The sequence below is a fragment of the Eptesicus fuscus genome, chromosome 10 (assembly GCF_027574615.1).
Source record: "Eptesicus fuscus isolate TK198812 chromosome 10, DD_ASM_mEF_20220401, whole genome shotgun sequence".
Taxonomy (NCBI): Eukaryota; Metazoa; Chordata; class Mammalia; order Chiroptera; family Vespertilionidae; genus Eptesicus; species Eptesicus fuscus.
In genome coordinates this window covers 97,623,801-97,641,009 of record NC_072482.1, presented here as the reverse complement: position 1 = coordinate 97,641,009, position 17,209 = coordinate 97,623,801, and the positions used below count along the sequence as shown (strand labels likewise).

Sequence of the window (17,209 nt, the reverse complement as noted above, 5' to 3'; positions counted from 1 at the left end):
TTGATAAACATTCCTTTATAATGAACTATTCAGTGTTGTATACATTTTGGGGGCGACCCTGGAGCATGGTGTACGGCAATGAGAACAACGCCCTGATACACTGCTGGCCTGCACCCACGCTTTAGCTGCCTGTAGCTGCCCTCGCCCCCCAGCTCCCTCGGGAAGAGGTCTGCGCCCCACCACCGCCAGCTGTGGCTGCCGGGATCATGCCCTTCCCTCGCAGCCGCGTCTCTCCGGTCAGGAACCTCACACCTGAGGGTAACTATGAGGCTCGACTGTTTATAACCACTCTACGCTTTACACAACTTAATACATTACCTTAGATTGAGCCGGCTCCATATTTCAATAACCGAAAATCCTGTAACATTTCTGAGCAGGTAATTTGTCAAACTACATGCATGTGGAACTTAATAAGCCAAGTTCAACCTTCAGGTAAAACTGACCGTGTGACACAGACACCTGACAGCATCCTCCCAGCCCGCCCTTCAGCAGGCAGAAGCTGACAGTATACATTTCGGAAAGTTCTGGCAAAACGTGGCCACTCTCCTGCTGATGGAGCTGCTGGTCTGAGGAATGCCCCCTCCCCCCCCTCCCCCCCCCGCGAGCGCACTCCCACAGTGCGCGGCACCACCACCCCGGCCGCCTCCGCCCCCACGCTCCTGAACCCACGGTCAGGCACAAGCTCTCCCTGGAACACCGTGCTTGATCCAGACCAGGCTTTGTGTCCCCATGCATTCCTGTTTCCATGTTTTCTTCACACAAAACCTCTTTCGGATGTCATGGGTCTGCCCAGATCCCCTCAGCATCGGTTCCCAGGCTCACCTGCCACCACCTGCCCACCCACTCACCTTTCCCACGTCAGACAAGAGCTCCTGTTCCCCGGCTCTCGGCCTCTGCCCTGCCCTCCGGCGGCCTGCAGCTCCCGGAGCCTCTGCCTGTGGGCTCACCAGAAGGCGCTCCAGGCCTTACTTGGCACACAGCCCTGTTGTGAGGAAGCCCAGAGCTGAGCGGAACACACGAGCGGGTTAGGAAGCAGCTGCTCTGTTCATTATGTGCACTGGTAACGTCACACTGATAACACTGTAAAAAGTTAGTTTAAACGGTTAGAAATTCTAGCCCGGCTGGCGTGGCTCAGTGGTTGAGTGTCGACCTATGAACCAGAAGGTCACGGTTCAATTCCCAGTGAGGGCACAGGCCCGGGTTGTGGGCTCCATCCCCAGTGTGGGGTGTGCAGGAGGCAGCCGATCCGTGATTCTCTCTCATAATTGATGTTTCTCTCTCTCCCTTCCTCTCTGAAATCAATTTTTTTTAAAGAAAATTTATTGAAGTAATTCTATTAGTTCCTACTTATACATACACACAATTAAATTTCATCTTATGGTAATCCTACTCCTTTTCTAATTAAGAAAGTTACAACATTTTGCTGTTACATGTCCACGTATCATCTGCCACGAGCCAAAGGGACATGTGAGCTCCGTGAGCACCGGCCGTGCCGACCGGGAATGCCCTGCAGCAGCTTTCAGACGCCGCCGAGACCCTATCAGACTGCCGCCCGTGCCGGAGCCACCAGGCCACCTGTCCGCCTGAATTGTATGAGCAGTAAAAGATACGCCCCGATCTCAGACTCAGTGTGGAAAAAAGAATCTAAACTAGCTTCTTAATGCACATTCACTACGTGGAAACCCTAACATTTGGACATAATGCGTAACATAAAACATTGCAAAATGAATTTCCCAGTTTCTTTTTTTTTTAAAGATGGTAACAGAAACCGTCATGACCTGTTGCTCATTTCCATGTCCACGGCCAGGCTGCTCTACAGCTGCCGCTAAGCAGGACCACGGCGCCGCTGGGTGAGCAGGACCTCACCACGGCACAGCACTTTCCGGCAAGACACCCCTGATTTCCAAACCCGGGAAGAGAAACCAGTCATTACAACTGGGAACACAACACAAAACACACACAAAGGCTACATAATTTTAAAAATTACTTGCCTGAAGCTATCTAAAGTGGGGTTTGAAAACCTTGTTGTATTTTTGGTGCATTTATTTATAAAAGTGAAAGAATAAGCACAGTTCCTCAAGTCCAACTCCCTTTTTAGGAAGGGTCTCCTGGAAAGCAGTCCCACATCGGAAGGCCCAGGAGTGACGAGGTTCTCGCCATACCATTCTGCACCAGGAGGGAGCCTGGTGTGAGGGTGCCGGGCAGGCGGTGTGCCCTGCCGAGTGGTCTGCCCTGCCCCACCTCAGACGGCCAGAGCGCAGAACCCAGCACGCTACCAGGCAGTGCAAACACCTGGTCCCCATCCTTAAGAAAAGCAACTAAAACGAGATAACCAAGACTCCTGCGTGTGAGCATGGTATCAAGCACACGATGCATGTTGCCACTGCGTTTCCTTCCTTTAAAGGTGAAGGAAGGGGTCTGAGAAGCAGAGAATGTGAGAGGAGGGAGGACTAGGAGGCAGTGAGGGAGGAGGTGAAGCCAGAAGGAAGGGAGAGGATGGCAGTCAGTTACCGAGAAAAGGTTCCCAAACAGAACGACGAGAGCCCAAGTGGCAGCTCGGGGCTGTGCCTCACGCTTCCCTGGACCAGGGAGGAGACCCACCTACCCGACTGCCTGCTGTCCGACGGGAAACACTCCGAGGAAAGGCTGCTCCTCACCTCTGGGAAGACTTCACAGCTCAGGCCTCCCTCCCACACAGCGAGACTCAAAGGGAGGGGACCCAGGCGGCCAACATTCCAGGGCGGACTCCAAGGGAGTGTGGGCGTGGGAGATGACGAACACATCACAACATCATGAAAACACGGTAAGGAAAGCAGCAGCAGGAGGAAGGAAGGCTGCGGCCGGAGCAGCACGAGCTCAGCCCTATTGTCTCGGAGGTGGAAATGCCGGGTTAGAACAGCGAGTGGGGGGGCGACCCGAGCACAGGGCACCTGCACTCGGCAGGCGGTCAGAGCTCTGCCCACCGCTCCCTCCTCCATGTCTGAGCGGAACTTCTCGTCGGACCGACAGTTCTGATTCATCAGCTGTTCCAATTCAGACTTGAGGTTAAAAACACTGTCTGACCCCCTCTCCAGTAGGAATTGCCTTAATTCTAAAATCGTCAGTTTCAGAACTCATCTCGGTACACTCCGCCCAGCATGGGAGGTGCGTGGGAGGCGCTCCGACGGGTGCAAAGCCGGGCAGGCCGGAGCCTGATGCCTGTGGCTGGGCTGCAGGCCCAGCTCCTTCATGTTGACTCCCGGCATCTGTTACGAAACAGAAGGCATTGCCACATCACCCTCTCCGTCTCCATGAGGCGAAGGACCTGGACGAGACAGCAGACTCCTAGGCTGGGTCCTGAAGAGGGGCCGCAGGTGCGCGGACCCCTGAAAACGAGGCCAGCTGCTGTGGGGGCGTCACCAGGGCGAAGGCCCAGTCTCCCAGGTTCTCAACGCGACCTGAGGACCAAAGGGGCCGACACCACGCAGGCCCGCCGGCCGAGCGCTCACCCCGAGCCTCGGCTGAGGGCGGAGCGAGGCTAGAGCGGTCGGAAGGCTCCCTTCGGACGGACCCTACAGGCAGCGCGGCGTTCCGAGGCCACGTGTGGACGCTGGCTCGGCCTCAGCGCACCCTCAGCCCGTCACGCTCCTGTTCTGAGACCGGCTGACTCCACACTTCAGCCCACCTAGCAATGAGCTCCGAGGCCATGACCATAAAACGGCAAAAACTTACTCTGGTGTAACCTGCTATTCCGCTTTTAGAACTAAAATATAAAATGTCGTGTTCAGACTCATGAGCAACAGTCCTGCAGGCGCCCGTCAGCGCGCAGCCCCAGCCGCTCCCTCTGGGCCCCGGAGAAGCCAGCAGCCAGCACACCCGGGCTGGAAGGAACCGGTTTCCTGACTTCACTCTGAGAGGCTCAGCCACGTGGCCACAGCAAGGACAGCAGGACCAGAGAGCGGGTCCTCAGAGCACGCCGTCCCCGTGGGTGCTTCCGCGAAGAGGCTGCTCGCCCGACAGCCCCCTCTTCTGTAAGGGCAGGAACCCCACTTGGCGTTTTGAGATAACTAAGTGAGACTTAAAAATTTGAACTCAGTCTATAGTCTAAAAGCACAAACTAAAACTATCTGTAAGACACTGTTCAGTTAGCCATTTATTTTTAAATAAAATAGTAAAATGTTCCAAGTACGTTTAAGATTGTCCTTTTTATGTTTAAGAGAAAATGGTTTTAGAGAAAGCCTACAGCAAACCCCACCTCCTGTAGCTAACCCAGTACGTCCTGGGCACCTGCACAGGGCCCGGCAGGCTATGTGGCTGGAGTCACCATGACCTCAAGCATGTTCACCATGTGACAGAGCCGGCAGGACTAATTACTTTTTCTTGTATAAAAAGCACGTAAGAGCCTGATATTTTTATGACCTTAAGGACTTGCAGCATTAAAACCAAAGGCAGCCAACACCTGGGTGTGCAGTTACACGCCACATCACACGGCTGCCCCATGAGAGCTAATGAGTGACAGGTCTGAACAAGCCGCACTGGGAGAAGCCCTTCTGTGGGGGCACAGTTCCAGCTGCCGGGGAACCCCCCGCCCCCCCCCCCCCCCCAGAACACTCACCACTGGGCCCGCTCTCCCGACAACAGAGAACCACATTCTGGTCGCGGACTGAACGTCTCCGCGGGCAGCTGCTCCCTTCTCTCCGCTCCAGCAGCAGCCGCCCCGCGGGGCTGGTGAGACGGGTCACCGCTCGCCGAGCTGGACGCAGTGACACGGCGGCGTTTATCGCCACGACATCCAGACTCTTACGTAACCATCGGCTCTGACTTTGCTTACTTTGTACTTCATTAACTTTAAAAAGAGCCGGACAAATAAAAAGGATGGACTTGTTTGTATTTTAAAATCCAAACAGGAAGCACCGTGCTGTCCCACAGAGGAGCTGGCAGCAGCGTCTCAGAGCCAGCTGCAACTCCCGGTCCACATCATCTGGGTTTCATAAAACGGAACCGCAGCGTGCAAGGGGCGCCAGGGAATGCACAGCAAACAATGTCCCGGCTCACAGCAGCCACGCCACACGCTAATGAGGAAAAAATAAAGGAGGCCTGGGCCGAAGACAAAGACCGCACGGCTTACGAGGAAAACAAAACACGGTGGGGGGGGGGGGGGGGCCGGCAGGGGAGAGGGCGCACAGCAGTGAGAGAGACACCAGGGACAGAAGCCGGTAGCACGAGCACCCGCCAGGGCAGGCGTCGCTGGCATGGCGTACTGGGGCCTAAGGGGTTTGCCCAGGGCTCCGAGCTCCCAGGCAGGGCCGCCGAGGCGTCCTGTCACCAGGCCCGTGCTGAGCGACTCCCTCCACAGCCTCTGGAAGCCGCCGGCCTTTGGCTCTCACCTCCGAGTGCCAGCCACACGTCTGACTCCGCTCGGTAACATGCTCCTCAATAGCCTGACCGCACCCCACATCTCAAGCGAACACGTTCAAACTGAGCTCGACCTCGTGCCGGCGTGGGCGGCGTGCCTCAGTGAGAACCACGTCCCGATGCCCAGGAGCAGGCGCCAGAACCGGGCTCCACTTTCACACGACAAGACACCCCACGTCGTCTTCTGGAAGAGACATCACTGCAGCACTGGCTGCTGCATTCACCGCACACGTCCTCCAACCTGAGCACAGGGCACAGGAGACCTCGTCTTCACACGACCCGAACGAGGCCACCCGCGTACCAAAAGGCACGAGGCGAGTGGGAAGCGGCAAGGGTCCCAGAGCCGCCCGCTTTCACGACAGAATGACTTTCCCCGACTCCCGGGGAGACCGCCCTCCTGCCACGCCTCCTGGTGGAATGAACATGAAGGCCACACGCAGCAGCTCGGGAGCGTCCGGCCGCGTGGCAGAGGAGCAGGCGCAGGGCCGGGGGCGAGGCGGCCACGTGCAGGAACGGTGCGTGGCCAGTCGCCACAGGTGGGCAAATGGCAAGTGGAGGCAGTTCCCTCGGCTTGGGTTTGGTGAGGGCTGAGAAGCTGCCCTCCCATGCAGACGGGCACAGCTGGCGTGGACTCGGCCTGCGCCCCCGGCCAGTAATGCTCGCTGGTCCTCAGACCTGCATTCCTGGGCCAGGCCTCCAGGCAGACCTCGGGTGGGGCCTCACTTGGGACGCTGTGCCCACTGCCTCACCCTGTCACTCCCCTCCCTGCTGCTCCACCTGCCGCCGCGGTGTGCATGAACCTGTGACTCTGAGTGGGCACCGTCCTAACTGCCCACTGATGCCCGCAGCCAGCGGGACAGGAGAACCAGCGAGGAGAGGCAGGAGTGCCCAAGGGGACTCCTGGCAGGCGATGCCCGTGCTTCCTGCCTCGGACACGGGGCACAGAGGCGGCTCGGGGCCGGCACCTACATCCGAGGGGATGTGCAGGGACTTGGACGTTTCCTACCGAAAAACGGGTTTTGACCTGGGAACGACGGGCGGTGGATGGCAGCCCCCACATCGCTCCTGGCGAGCATTTCCAACGTCAGGCGGGCGAGTACTGAAGTAAGTTTACGACGTGGATATCGGAACGCGTGGAGATGAAGCCCTTCCTGTGTGTCTGAGGGAGGTGGGATTTTTTATCCGGGTCCTTTTTCCCTTTCAAAGGGGCATTTGACTCAGCTTGTTAAGCAAAGAGCCAAACAGTCTTTGGCCGAGACTGTTCGTCCACGTCTCTGAGCTGTGGTCCGTGATACCCCCACGGCCAGGGACTAAGCCGTGGCAGGCCCGCCAGGAGGAAGCAGGTCCGGCCTGAGCGCTGCCCCCTGTGGGGGGCCCCGTGACTCAGTGCTTCAGACCAAACCACTTCGCCCCAGATGGCAGCTCCCAGCCGATTCCAACACGAATGCCACTCAGTCCAGATGCTTCTCATTCATCCCACACCCACCGCCCCCCACGGCGCCTGGCATGTCAGCTTCATGGTGCCCTCCCCTTCTTCCACCGCCCACTTTTCTGCGGTGCCCACGAGACCAAGTGCCCGCTCCGCAGCCCGTCCGTCACGGTCCGGAAGCACCGCTCTCCTTCCTCGGCTCCCCTCAGTGCAGGTCCGGCCCACAGGCACGCACACGCCTCTGTCCTCGCTCGTCACACCCGTCCTGTTCACTCAGACTCCAGGGCTGCGGAACGCCGCCTCCCGCACGACGCCCTCCACAGGAGGCCGTCAGCAGCACAGTGCCAGGAGGACAGGGTGGTCCCCTAGGCCCTGCACCCCGGCCCGGGCGGCGGGTGCCCCGATCCCGTGACTGAGCAGCAGCTCTCCCGAGCCTCTGCCCTGACCGAGCCCTCTGAGTAGGACCTGCTCCACCTCCAGGCGCACGCGCTCTGGCTCCTCTTTCCGAGGGGAGACCACCCCTCAGCTGGCGGGCTCCAAGCACAGCGTTCCAGCACAGATGGGCACCTTGGCACCCACAGGATGCAGCACCCCACGCCATCTGCCTCGCCCCTCCCCCTCGTGCCGCCTGCCGGCCTACCTTTGCCGCGACGATGCTGAGGCCCATTCCGTTCTGCTTCTTCAGGGTCACGGTGATGATCTCGGGCTCCTTCCGCAGAGGCTGAGCCTGAGGATGAACACGGTTTGTTTTAATGTGACGCAGGGTGGCGGGCACACGGTGCCATGTACGGACCTTGGTACCTAGAAACCACACACCTGACACTGTATGTTCACGTTGACCCACGTCCTACCAATCAATTATAGCTGAGGGTATAGAAACATTCATTTTTAAAAAAAGCACCATTTGTTTACAGACATGGCCTGGAATAAAAACTTTACATATAAGTCGTGGGTCTAAGCCTTATTTAAGATTTTTAAATAAAATTGGTATTTACAGGTGACTTTAAGATGTTCCCTGTAAGCAAGGAAGGAATCCACAGCCCCTTCTCCAAGCGCCAGGCCCACGTCCTTCCCGCCCACCTCAGCGCGGGACTTGCCAGTTCCGTGTTCTCACGCAGAAGGTGGCTTTCATAGTCGGCGCCCTCGAAGTGGATGGTCCAGGTGCCCGGGGAGCGTGCGTGAGGGACCAGCCTGCAGAAGCCTGGGGGCAGAGAAGCAAATGGCAGGACTGAAAGGCACACCACGCCCGACACAACCGTAACCCTCACACATCAAGTGACGATATCCGTGTTCCTGTCTACACCTTTGCACACGCACTGCGGGAGGGAGGGAGGGCTGTGGGAAGGAGGGAGGGCTGTGGGAGGGAGGGAGGGAGGGAGGGCTGCGGGAGGGAGGGAGGGAGGGCTGTGGGAAGGAGGGAGGGCTGTGGGAGGGAGGGAGGGAGGGAGGGCTGCGGGAGGGAGGGAGGGAGGCGAGCTGTGGGCGGTGCTGCAGGCACAGCAGGTCCGGGACTCCAGGCCGACAGGAGAGGGAGAGCCAGAGACCAGCCAGGTGGGAGGTGTGGAGGCGGGAGGGATGGGAGAACTGGGCAGGCAGCAGGGCCTGGGCTGCTGCCCCGTCACACCTGTGCGCTGTGGGAAGGGGGTGAGGGTGTGGGTCCGACGCGAGGTGCGGGGCAGCAGAGGGACACGGGCCCACCTCCGACACGCTCGGTGCCAGCCCAGCTCGGGGCCCTCCCGCCGGCGCCACTCGCACTCCCACTGCCCGCCTTTCTCAGAGGAGCACCGCGGCCTGGGCCTCTCCCTCTCCCTCCACAGGCCACACGCCAGCTCCCACCCTCCCGGAGGGCCACAGCCACGCACTGGCATCCCCAGAGGCAGCCTGGCCAACGTTCTCAACTGTCAAAATCTGAGGACGTGAAACTCTGTGGTGAGTGAAGCAGTCGCTGGAGTCAAACCCCACCCTCTCTGAACGCAAGTACCTGTGGGCACAGAACCCGACTCTCCTATTCCTTTTGCTTAAACCCCTACAGCCTGGGTCTGCTTTGTCCTCGTCTGAGCTCCGCGTTACAGAAGAGCAGCAGACCGGGCCGAGCCCATCTAAGAAAAGCTTCTGCCTCCGGTATAACCGAGCCCTCGCACCCACACACGCAGGAGAACACGTGAGAGACGTAGTGACACGGGGGAGCTGAGCTGCACTGAGAGACGGCGGAGCCGGGCCTCAGCACAGACCACGTGCGAGCGCGGCACTTAGAGACCCGTGGGCCGGTTCCCAGGGCTCCTCGCTACCGTCCACACCCCCCTCCACGAGAGAAACTGGGGGGAAGGGCTGGGACCAGGACTCGGGCGTCGGTCCGAAGCCTGTGCTGCTCGGCTGGCACTGCCGTCAAACGTCAGCTCCGAGGCCGTATCCAGCACCCGCCCGTCCACACCGAGCAGCCAGGGGTCACAGGAGGGGTCAGACCGCCCACGGCACTGTGTGTCTGCACGTCAGTGACCCGTGTCACGGGGAAACACTTCCCTCCGAGTCCCCGGAACAGTGCCTTCGTCAGAAGCACCCACACGAGTGGAGCGCACGTAGACAGACTCGGGCGGGGTCCGATTTCAGGCTCCGCAACAATACCTACCCCGCTGGCACAGGGGGTCCAGGAACTCCTGCAGGCCGCTGGGGAGGTTCCTGACGACGTCGCAGGAGTAGCCGTCCTCCGGCAGCAGGAAGGGCAGCTGCAGGTCGGGGTCCTCCTCCAGCTGCACCTCCCGCCCGTCGCTGCGCGCCAGCTCGTCGGCCGTGTTCTCGGCCACAGCCACGACGTTCTCTATCAGGTCCTGGGCAGAGAAATGCAAAATTCGAACGATCTGCTACGTGACTGGAGCAGCTGAGCAGCAATGATCCACGCGTCTGTTCAGGCCACGCGGGGGTACAACGTGACAACAGGTTCAGAATCAGCCTGCGACGCAGCAAAACACCAGCAAAGCACACACTAAGTAAATGAACCAAGATACTAATTATTCATCTCAAATAACGTGCAGCTTCAATGAGAAGAAACTGTCCAATCACAAGAATATGGGTTTTCCCTCTTTTCAAAAGTAATCATTTTTTCCTTGCACAATTCTTCAACACCCAATGGGAACAGCCCTATTTTTGTAGAACGCTGAATGACGTGGGAAAGAGCTCACTCAATGTGAAATGTAAAAACTCAAGATAAAATACCCACGCCCAGGTCACACAGACGTTCTTTCTGAATGACGGGTGTGAGTGATCTCGTCTGACACGTTTTCGTTGAGACAGGTCCACACCCCGGAAAGGCCGCAGCACAGGAAGTGGGCCTCCTGCAGTCACTGCGACCCAGGCTCCCACCTCCAGAGCCTCCGCTGTTCTCGAGTCAGAGGACGGAGCACGCTTTACCCTGCATCTGACTCCTGCACGGCTACGTCCTGACATCCATCCCAGCCGCCTGTGCTCCAAGTCCTTCTTGTTCGCTCGGAGCTGTGCTCCCTTAACGACACGGGCGCGCACGGCGTCGCTGGTGGACGGCTCTGCTGGAGGAGCCCTCTCAGGCATGAACGCAGCGCGGGAGGCCGGGAGACCGTCTCAGGCTCTGGTTCCCAGGTGCCTGCGGACGCCCCAGGCTGTACACAGCCAGCTTGGCAGACCCGGGCGGAGACGAACAGCAGCACGCCTGCCTCCAGGTGTTTCCAATGAGGAGTGGGATCAGCAATCAGGTGCCCTGCACCCCTCCCTGCCGGCCTCCCCATGATTTTCCAAGGGCCGAGCCAGAGTTAAAACCCTTTCTACTTAAATGCTTATGTAGCTTCTACTTCTTACACTGAACCCGAACTCATACACCAACAGCAGGCTGACCGTGAAGATTGGTCAAGTAGATAAGCTTGTTTTTAAAGTGAAAGGAAACGGTTAATGAGTTTTCCTTTGCTTCCACCCCCACGCCCTGTGCACGCGTGTTCCACGTGGGGCGGGCGCTGCCCTTACCGTGGGGATGAAGGGCTCATCGGGCGCGCAGTGGTAGTTCTGCAGCAAGGCTTGCAGCTGCAGTGAGTTCAGCTTGAAGCAGGTGCTGTTTATGTTGGGAACGTCCTCGGGCGCGTACTTATCCATCGTCAGCAAGGTGGTGGCCTGTGTGAGGGAATCGGGACGCTGTGACGCAGCGCGTTCCACAGTCCCCGTGTGTAAGGCTCAGCTGCGGCCGCGGCCGGCTGGTTCTGGGAGTTTCCCATCACGGACGGGCCCAGGAACCAAAGGGAAAGGGCGGCCTCAGAAAGGTGGCCGAGGGCCTCACGTTGCTGACACAGGCGCACAATGAACTCCGCTGTCATGTCCGCAGAGCATTTGCAAGTTCCCTTAGGAACTTCAACCACGTCCACAGCCACTCGGATGGCTGTTGCCGGGTCCGAGAGACACCTCGCAGAGATGGCTCAGCCCCACAGAGCAGGAGGGCGGAGCCTCTGCCCACGCTCACTCCTCAGAACAAATGAAGCAGCTGAGGAAATAAATACAACACAACACGCTGCGGTGACAGCAGCCGCTGCCGAGTTCTGAGGCTGACACTCGCCTCCACACTCGAGCTCCGGGCCGCACGGCGCGAGGACACCGGGGTGAGGGCCTCAGGTCCCTCCGGTGACCTCCCCGTGACCTCAGGGCTCCCGGAGGGGTGGCTCCGGCCCCTCCTCACCTCTGTGTCTAGTCCTGTACAGTTACGCTTCCTTTCCTTGCTCTTCGTCTTTGTGAATCTATTACGGCACAGTTTCTGCTCTGTGGTCTCCTGGTTCTGTGTTCTTAGGAGTTAACTACTGTCCGTTATTAAGTAACAATTTCTCTCTCGGTGTGGAGCTCTATAAAATAAACGCGCCTCACTAACCTCAACACAAAGACCCCTGACGGACAGTCACCTGCCGGCCCCACCCGCTATGGGCGGCAGTGTACTCCCCGAGTCCCATGGTGAAGCCCTACCCCGGGCACCTCGGGAAGAGGCCTGGGCGCCGGGTCTGGGCGGAATCACCAAGGGGAAACGAGGCCAGCACCTCCTCTGACTCTGTCCTCAGAAAGGGGACATGCGCACACAGACATGTGCACAGGGACTGCCCCGTGGAGAGGAGGACAGACCCAGGTGCTCTACAGCCAGGACCCAAGATGCCAGCCAACGCCCAGAGCCGAGAGGCTGAGGCAGACCCGCCCTCGGGCCCGAGGAGGCAGCCCCGTCTCCCCGATCTCTGCCGCGAGGCCCCAGCGCACGGCCCTTGGTAAGTGACCCAGGGAAACGACACACCAGGGTCTCGGGATCCGCCCCAGGGAAGCCTCAGCGGGACGGCATCAGAGGCGTGGCGACACGCGCGTCCCGGGGCGGGAGTGGCACCCACCTGCACGATTCTGCTGAGGTGGCAGTCGGCGGCCAGCTCCAGCCCCTGCTTCTCCGCCCACGCCTCCACGTGGCCCAGCTGCTGGCGGATGATGGCGCCCCAGTAGTGCGAGCACAGCCCTGACTCGGGGTCGGTGACCAGCCTGTTGAACAGCCACATGTTGACGAAGTGGAAGAGCTGGGAGAAGAGCTGGATGGTGAGGGCCGCGTTGACCCGGCAGCGCCGCAGCAGCGCCATCGCCCCCGAGAGCGTGTGCAGGACGTCGTCTGCAGAGACAGGCGAGGGCACCGGTCACGCGGGAGTCCTGAACTGGCGGTAAATTTAGTAAAAAGTCACAGCACGCCCTGACCGGTGTGGCTCAGTGGACAGAGCGTCGGCCTGCGGACGGAGGGGTCCCGGGTTCGATTCCGGTCGAGGGCATGTGCCTTGGTTGCGGGCACATCCCCATTGGGGGGGGGGGGGGTGTGCAGGAGGCAGCTGATCGGTGTTTCTAGCTCTCTCTCCCTCCCCCTTCCTCTCTGTAAAAAAATGAATAAAAAATATTTTTTAAAAAAGCAGAAAAAAAAAAAGTCACAGCATGCCTGCCCGGAGCACTTTGAAAATGCTACTCGTCCAAAGAGGAAGGAGTGATGTGTTTTAAACATTTACAGGCCTTGACTGTACTTACTAACATTGGGGTTCACCCTGAGGCTTCCTGAAAAAGCACAACCAGCATGAAACACCCACATAAGAACTCTTCTTAAACAACACTTACTGCTGGTGGTAGTTAAAACTTGTTCTTTAACAAAAATGCCAAACCCAATACCTTGTTTATTTTCAAAATACCTCCCTCTTACAAATATGAAACATTAAAATGAAGTTAAACAAGAGGGAGGGAAGAAGGGAGGGAGGGAAGAGGGAAGGAGGGAGAGAGGGGGGAGGGAAGGAAGAAGGAGGGAGAGGAGGGAGAGGAGGGGGAGGGGAGAAGGAGGGAGGAGGGAGAGGGGGGGGGGGAGAAGGAGGGAGGGGGAGGGAGGAGGGAAGGAAGGGGGAGGGGAGGGGGGAGGGGGGAGGAGGGGGGGAGGGAAGGGAGGGACGGAGGGGGGAGGGAAGGAGAGAGGGGGAGGGTGGAAGGAGGGAGGAGGAGGAGGAAGGAGGAGGGAGGGGGAGGGAAGGAGAGGAGGGAGAGAAGAGGGGGAGGGGGGAAGGAGGGAGGAGGAGGGAGGGAGGGGGAATGGAAGGGGGGAGGGGGAAGGAGGGGGGGGAGGGAGGGACAGAGGGGGGAGGGAAGGAGAGAGGGGGAGGGTGGAAGGAGGGAGGAGGAGGGAGGAGGGAGGGAGGGGGGAGGGAAGGGGGGGAGGAATGACTGTCCTGACCTATCTTCGGTCTTTGCAGACTGTTCTCCTCGGGGTCGTCCAGGAAGGCCGGCATGTAGTTGTTCAGTTCTGACTGCAGACAGTGGACCAGGAACCTGAAAGCACGCACGGTGTCATGATGTCAGCGTGAGGAGCTGCTGTCAGACATGGCACATGCAGAACGGCCTGCACTGCTCAGAAATACTGCATTAAAAATACAACAGCTTCCCTCTCAGGGTTCAAGAAACACAGCTCACTGAATTCAATTTATTAAGTCAACACGTTTTGCACAGTTATTTACGCTTCTTGATATTGTTCAAACAAGGTAATTAAGAACCTTTAAAATTCGTTTTGAAAGTTTAAGAGAACATATGACTTTAATCTTTATAGAACAGTGTCCCTCCCCAGACGGGTCCCTTACTTAAAGGCCATCTGAACCAGGTGCGCCAGCACATCCTGGGCGTCCAGCGTGACCCGGCTCAGGTCCCGGTCCTGCTTGATGAAGTTGAGGAGCTCAGACGCGTTGGCCATCCAGAAAGCAAGCGCCCCTGCGATGTTCTTCTGTTTCTGGGGGCAGAACACACGCCTGAGCCGCCACAGGAGCGACAGAAACCACAACCACCAAGGATGCTCCTGAAAGCTGCCGAGGATAGACCAGTACCGTCCCGTCCCACCAGCACATTTGCCACAGATACCAGATACTCGCCAAGGAATTTGGGTCCACGCCCAGCAGTGGGAACCAGTCACCACCGTGCTTCCTGGGCTCACGGAGACACGTGGGTCTAATTGGCTACCGTTTATGAATCAATGGAGAAATTGGAGGAATGGGACATGGAGGAATCCAGCACCAAATCAGAGGTTGTGCATTATCTGGTAATCTGCGTGTACACACACGTGTCCATGGTTACCCACAGCCACCCGGATACTCGCAGCCACTGGCTTGGCCGCCAAGCAACCCAGTATCCAGTACTGATCTATCGCATCCTCTCCGACCACATGTGCAGGCCAGGCAACCTCAGGTGTGATCCAAAGGATAGGGACCGAGGATGGACGACGAGGAGAAACAGAACTGTTGTCATTTCATGTCCACACGGAAGTGCATTAAGCAGAAGTTATGAAATGCTGGTAAGGCTGCACAGTCAAAAGGGGTTTAGTACTGCGTGTTTCAGCTGCCGGATGAGTGTTATGGACGCTCGGTCCAGTCTGAGCACTGTGTTTTGACATGGAAGCAGCATGAGAAACTCAGCTAAGCCAACAGAGCCAGGCTCAGTCCCACAGTAGGTCCTACCTGTTCAACCTGGTCTACTTCCTGGAGAAAAACAGACGAGGGGGATCAAGCAGAACAAGAGAAAGAAACTTGTAAACAATCATGATCGTTTAAAAAAATCAAAACACTAAAATGAAGGCACGACACTGAGCTCTGTTCTCCCCAGGCTAACCTATCCATCCCTGCCCTGACGCAGCTCCCGCGGGGCGTGGCACGGAGGCGTTCTGTGCGCCTGACACTGGCTGGTGACACTAAGTGAGGGCCCAGAGAATCGGTGAGAAGGGACAGTGAACCCCTGACCCCGGACCTGAGGTCTCAGGGACACCGGGAGCTGGGAGCTTCACGGTCTGTCTGTGAAAGCAGTCTCTTCCCCGTTAATCAGGAGGAAAACAAGAGACGGCAAAGACCCACAAACAATAAATGTAAATGCTCAACACCTTGAGAATCTGAAGACAGAGAAAAACTTAAATCTAAAACATGAGTAAACTGGTTTTTGAACTTGGGCTTTTACAAATTAAAAATTTTTAATTATTCACTACCATAGTTTGTTTCTACAACATTAACCCTTTGCACTCGCTTGCTTTTTTCTCGATTCCTGCTACCGATGCTAACAGTGTCGAGTCACACTCGACATCCGAGTGCAAAAGGTTAAGACTCCTCCGATCATACCCTAAACCTGCATCTGAAAGTCAAGACAGGTTTCAATCCTGGTGATCCCAGTGAAGTTCAAATTCAATAAGGAAAAGTCTATCGAAGTCGTGATGGCAAGAGTCGCATAACCTGAAACAGGGTTTACAAGCCCAAACGTGGTGGCAGACAGACAGTGGCTCTGAGTGACAACTGGACAGGAAATCACATTTGTCTATAAAATAATGGGAGTGACAACAAGGTGTCCGAATAAACTGACTTCCTGTTTAACCTCTGTCCTCTCTGGGATAAAGGAAGAGCCCCATCCAATCCACATGCCAATCACTCAAACATAAAAGAAACATGTCTCTCAAAACATGGCCTCTGAGGGAATTAAAGATGAGTTGGCTCTGGCTGGTGTGGCTCAGTGGATAGAGCGTTGGACTGCAGACTGAAGGGTCCCAGTTTTGATTCCCAGTCAGGGCACATGCCTGCGTTGCAGGCTCGATCCCCAGTAGGGGATGTGCAGGGGGCAGCCGAGCCATGATTCTCATCATTGATGTTTCTCTCTCTCTCCCTTTCTCCCTGAAATCAATACAAATGTATTTTTAAAAAATAAAATAAAAGATGAGTTTGCCTCACACATTCCCGACAGGAGACAAACCACCTAGCCATCTAGGCGGGTTACTTACGGGACATACCTGAGCTCTAGAGCCGAGCAACAGCACGGCCACGCGACTCGGAAACATGTTTGCAAATCTCTCCGTGTACTTAGCCCATCTCCTCTGCTACCGAGAGCACCGCCCACCAAGAGGACACCTTGCTTCCGGCCATTGTCAGAGCCGACTCAGGGCAGAGCCTGCGCCGCGTGTCCTGGTGAGAAAGGCCAGGCTGCCACTATGCCCACACGTGGGCCGGAAGCTCCGGACATTCACCACAGCGTCTCAGAGGCTCGGCAAGGGCGAGTGCCCCTTCGGCATTAAAGACTTGAAGGTGGGTTGCCGGGGCCGGAAGAAGGGAAACGAGACCCACTCAGGGGGCTGGGCTGGAGTGAGGGAATGTTCCGGACCAGGCAGAGCTGGTGGCTCACAGCGCTGGGAATGTGCTAAATGCTACTGAATTTTCACTTTAAAATGGTTAATGAATTTCATCTCAATACGTTATTATTTTTAATTCTAAGAAACCCACATCAAGTCTCAATACTTTCTCACAACTACTATTCTAATTTTAAGGGTCTTTTTCATAATTATGTGACCATGTACAATTTACCTTCCCTTATTCTCAAGTTTGTGGGAAAGAAATAGAAAAGACTTTACATTTCTTTTCAACTTTTAAAGCTACACAGTTTCAATACAACATATAACTTTCATTTTAGAAAAAATTCTTAAGATGAAGTCAATATGAAGCCAAGTCTGAAACATTAAAGAACTGGCTTCACTGGTTCACAGCTGGACTGGCCTTCAGGCCACACGGGCTTACCTGGATCACGCCGTCCATCATGCTCACCATCTTGTTGACGATGGCGATCACCTTGTGGGTGCGCTCGGGGGGACTGGCTTCCGGTCTGTACTGGCTCGACAATACGTACCGGCAGGCCATGTAGAGCACGTATGTAGGAGACAACTTAAAGTGGACGGTGGAGCTGTTCGTGTAATTTATAATAGCAGATAAAAACGAGTCTTCAGCTGTGACAAGATTTCCAAAAAAAGAACCAAAGAAAGAAAACATGAAAATCAGAGGGAGAAAACGGACCAGAACAAACTCAGACAGTGGAAGGCGACGTCAC

General features: G+C 56.8%; 1 protein-coding gene across 8 annotated transcripts in view; it reads right to left on the bottom strand.

The window, feature by feature from the left end:
• AFDN (afadin, adherens junction formation factor) overlaps positions 1–17,209 on the bottom strand; it is a 102,773-nt gene that overhangs the window by 24,172 nt on the left and 61,392 nt on the right. For 5 of the 8 annotated variants that reach the window (XM_054722575.1, XM_054722577.1, XM_054722580.1 and 2 more), the window contains 9 exons: positions 16,903–17,108; positions 14,818–14,838; positions 13,951–14,096; positions 13,551–13,645; positions 12,196–12,461; positions 10,811–10,954; positions 9,450–9,648; positions 7,921–8,024; positions 7,464–7,550 (listed from right to left, as the gene is read on the bottom strand). In XM_054722575.1, coding sequence (XP_054578550.1) covers positions 7,464–7,550; positions 7,921–8,024; positions 9,450–9,648; positions 10,811–10,954; positions 12,196–12,461; positions 13,551–13,645; positions 13,951–14,096; positions 14,818–14,838; positions 16,903–17,108 — 1,268 coding nt within the window. The remainder of the gene's footprint in view (positions 1–7,463; positions 7,551–7,920; positions 8,025–9,449; positions 9,649–10,810; positions 10,955–12,195; positions 12,462–13,550; positions 13,646–13,950; positions 14,097–14,817; positions 14,839–16,902; positions 17,109–17,209) is intronic. The other 3 variants (XM_054722578.1, XM_054722579.1, XM_054722582.1) reach the window with 1 other exon arrangement.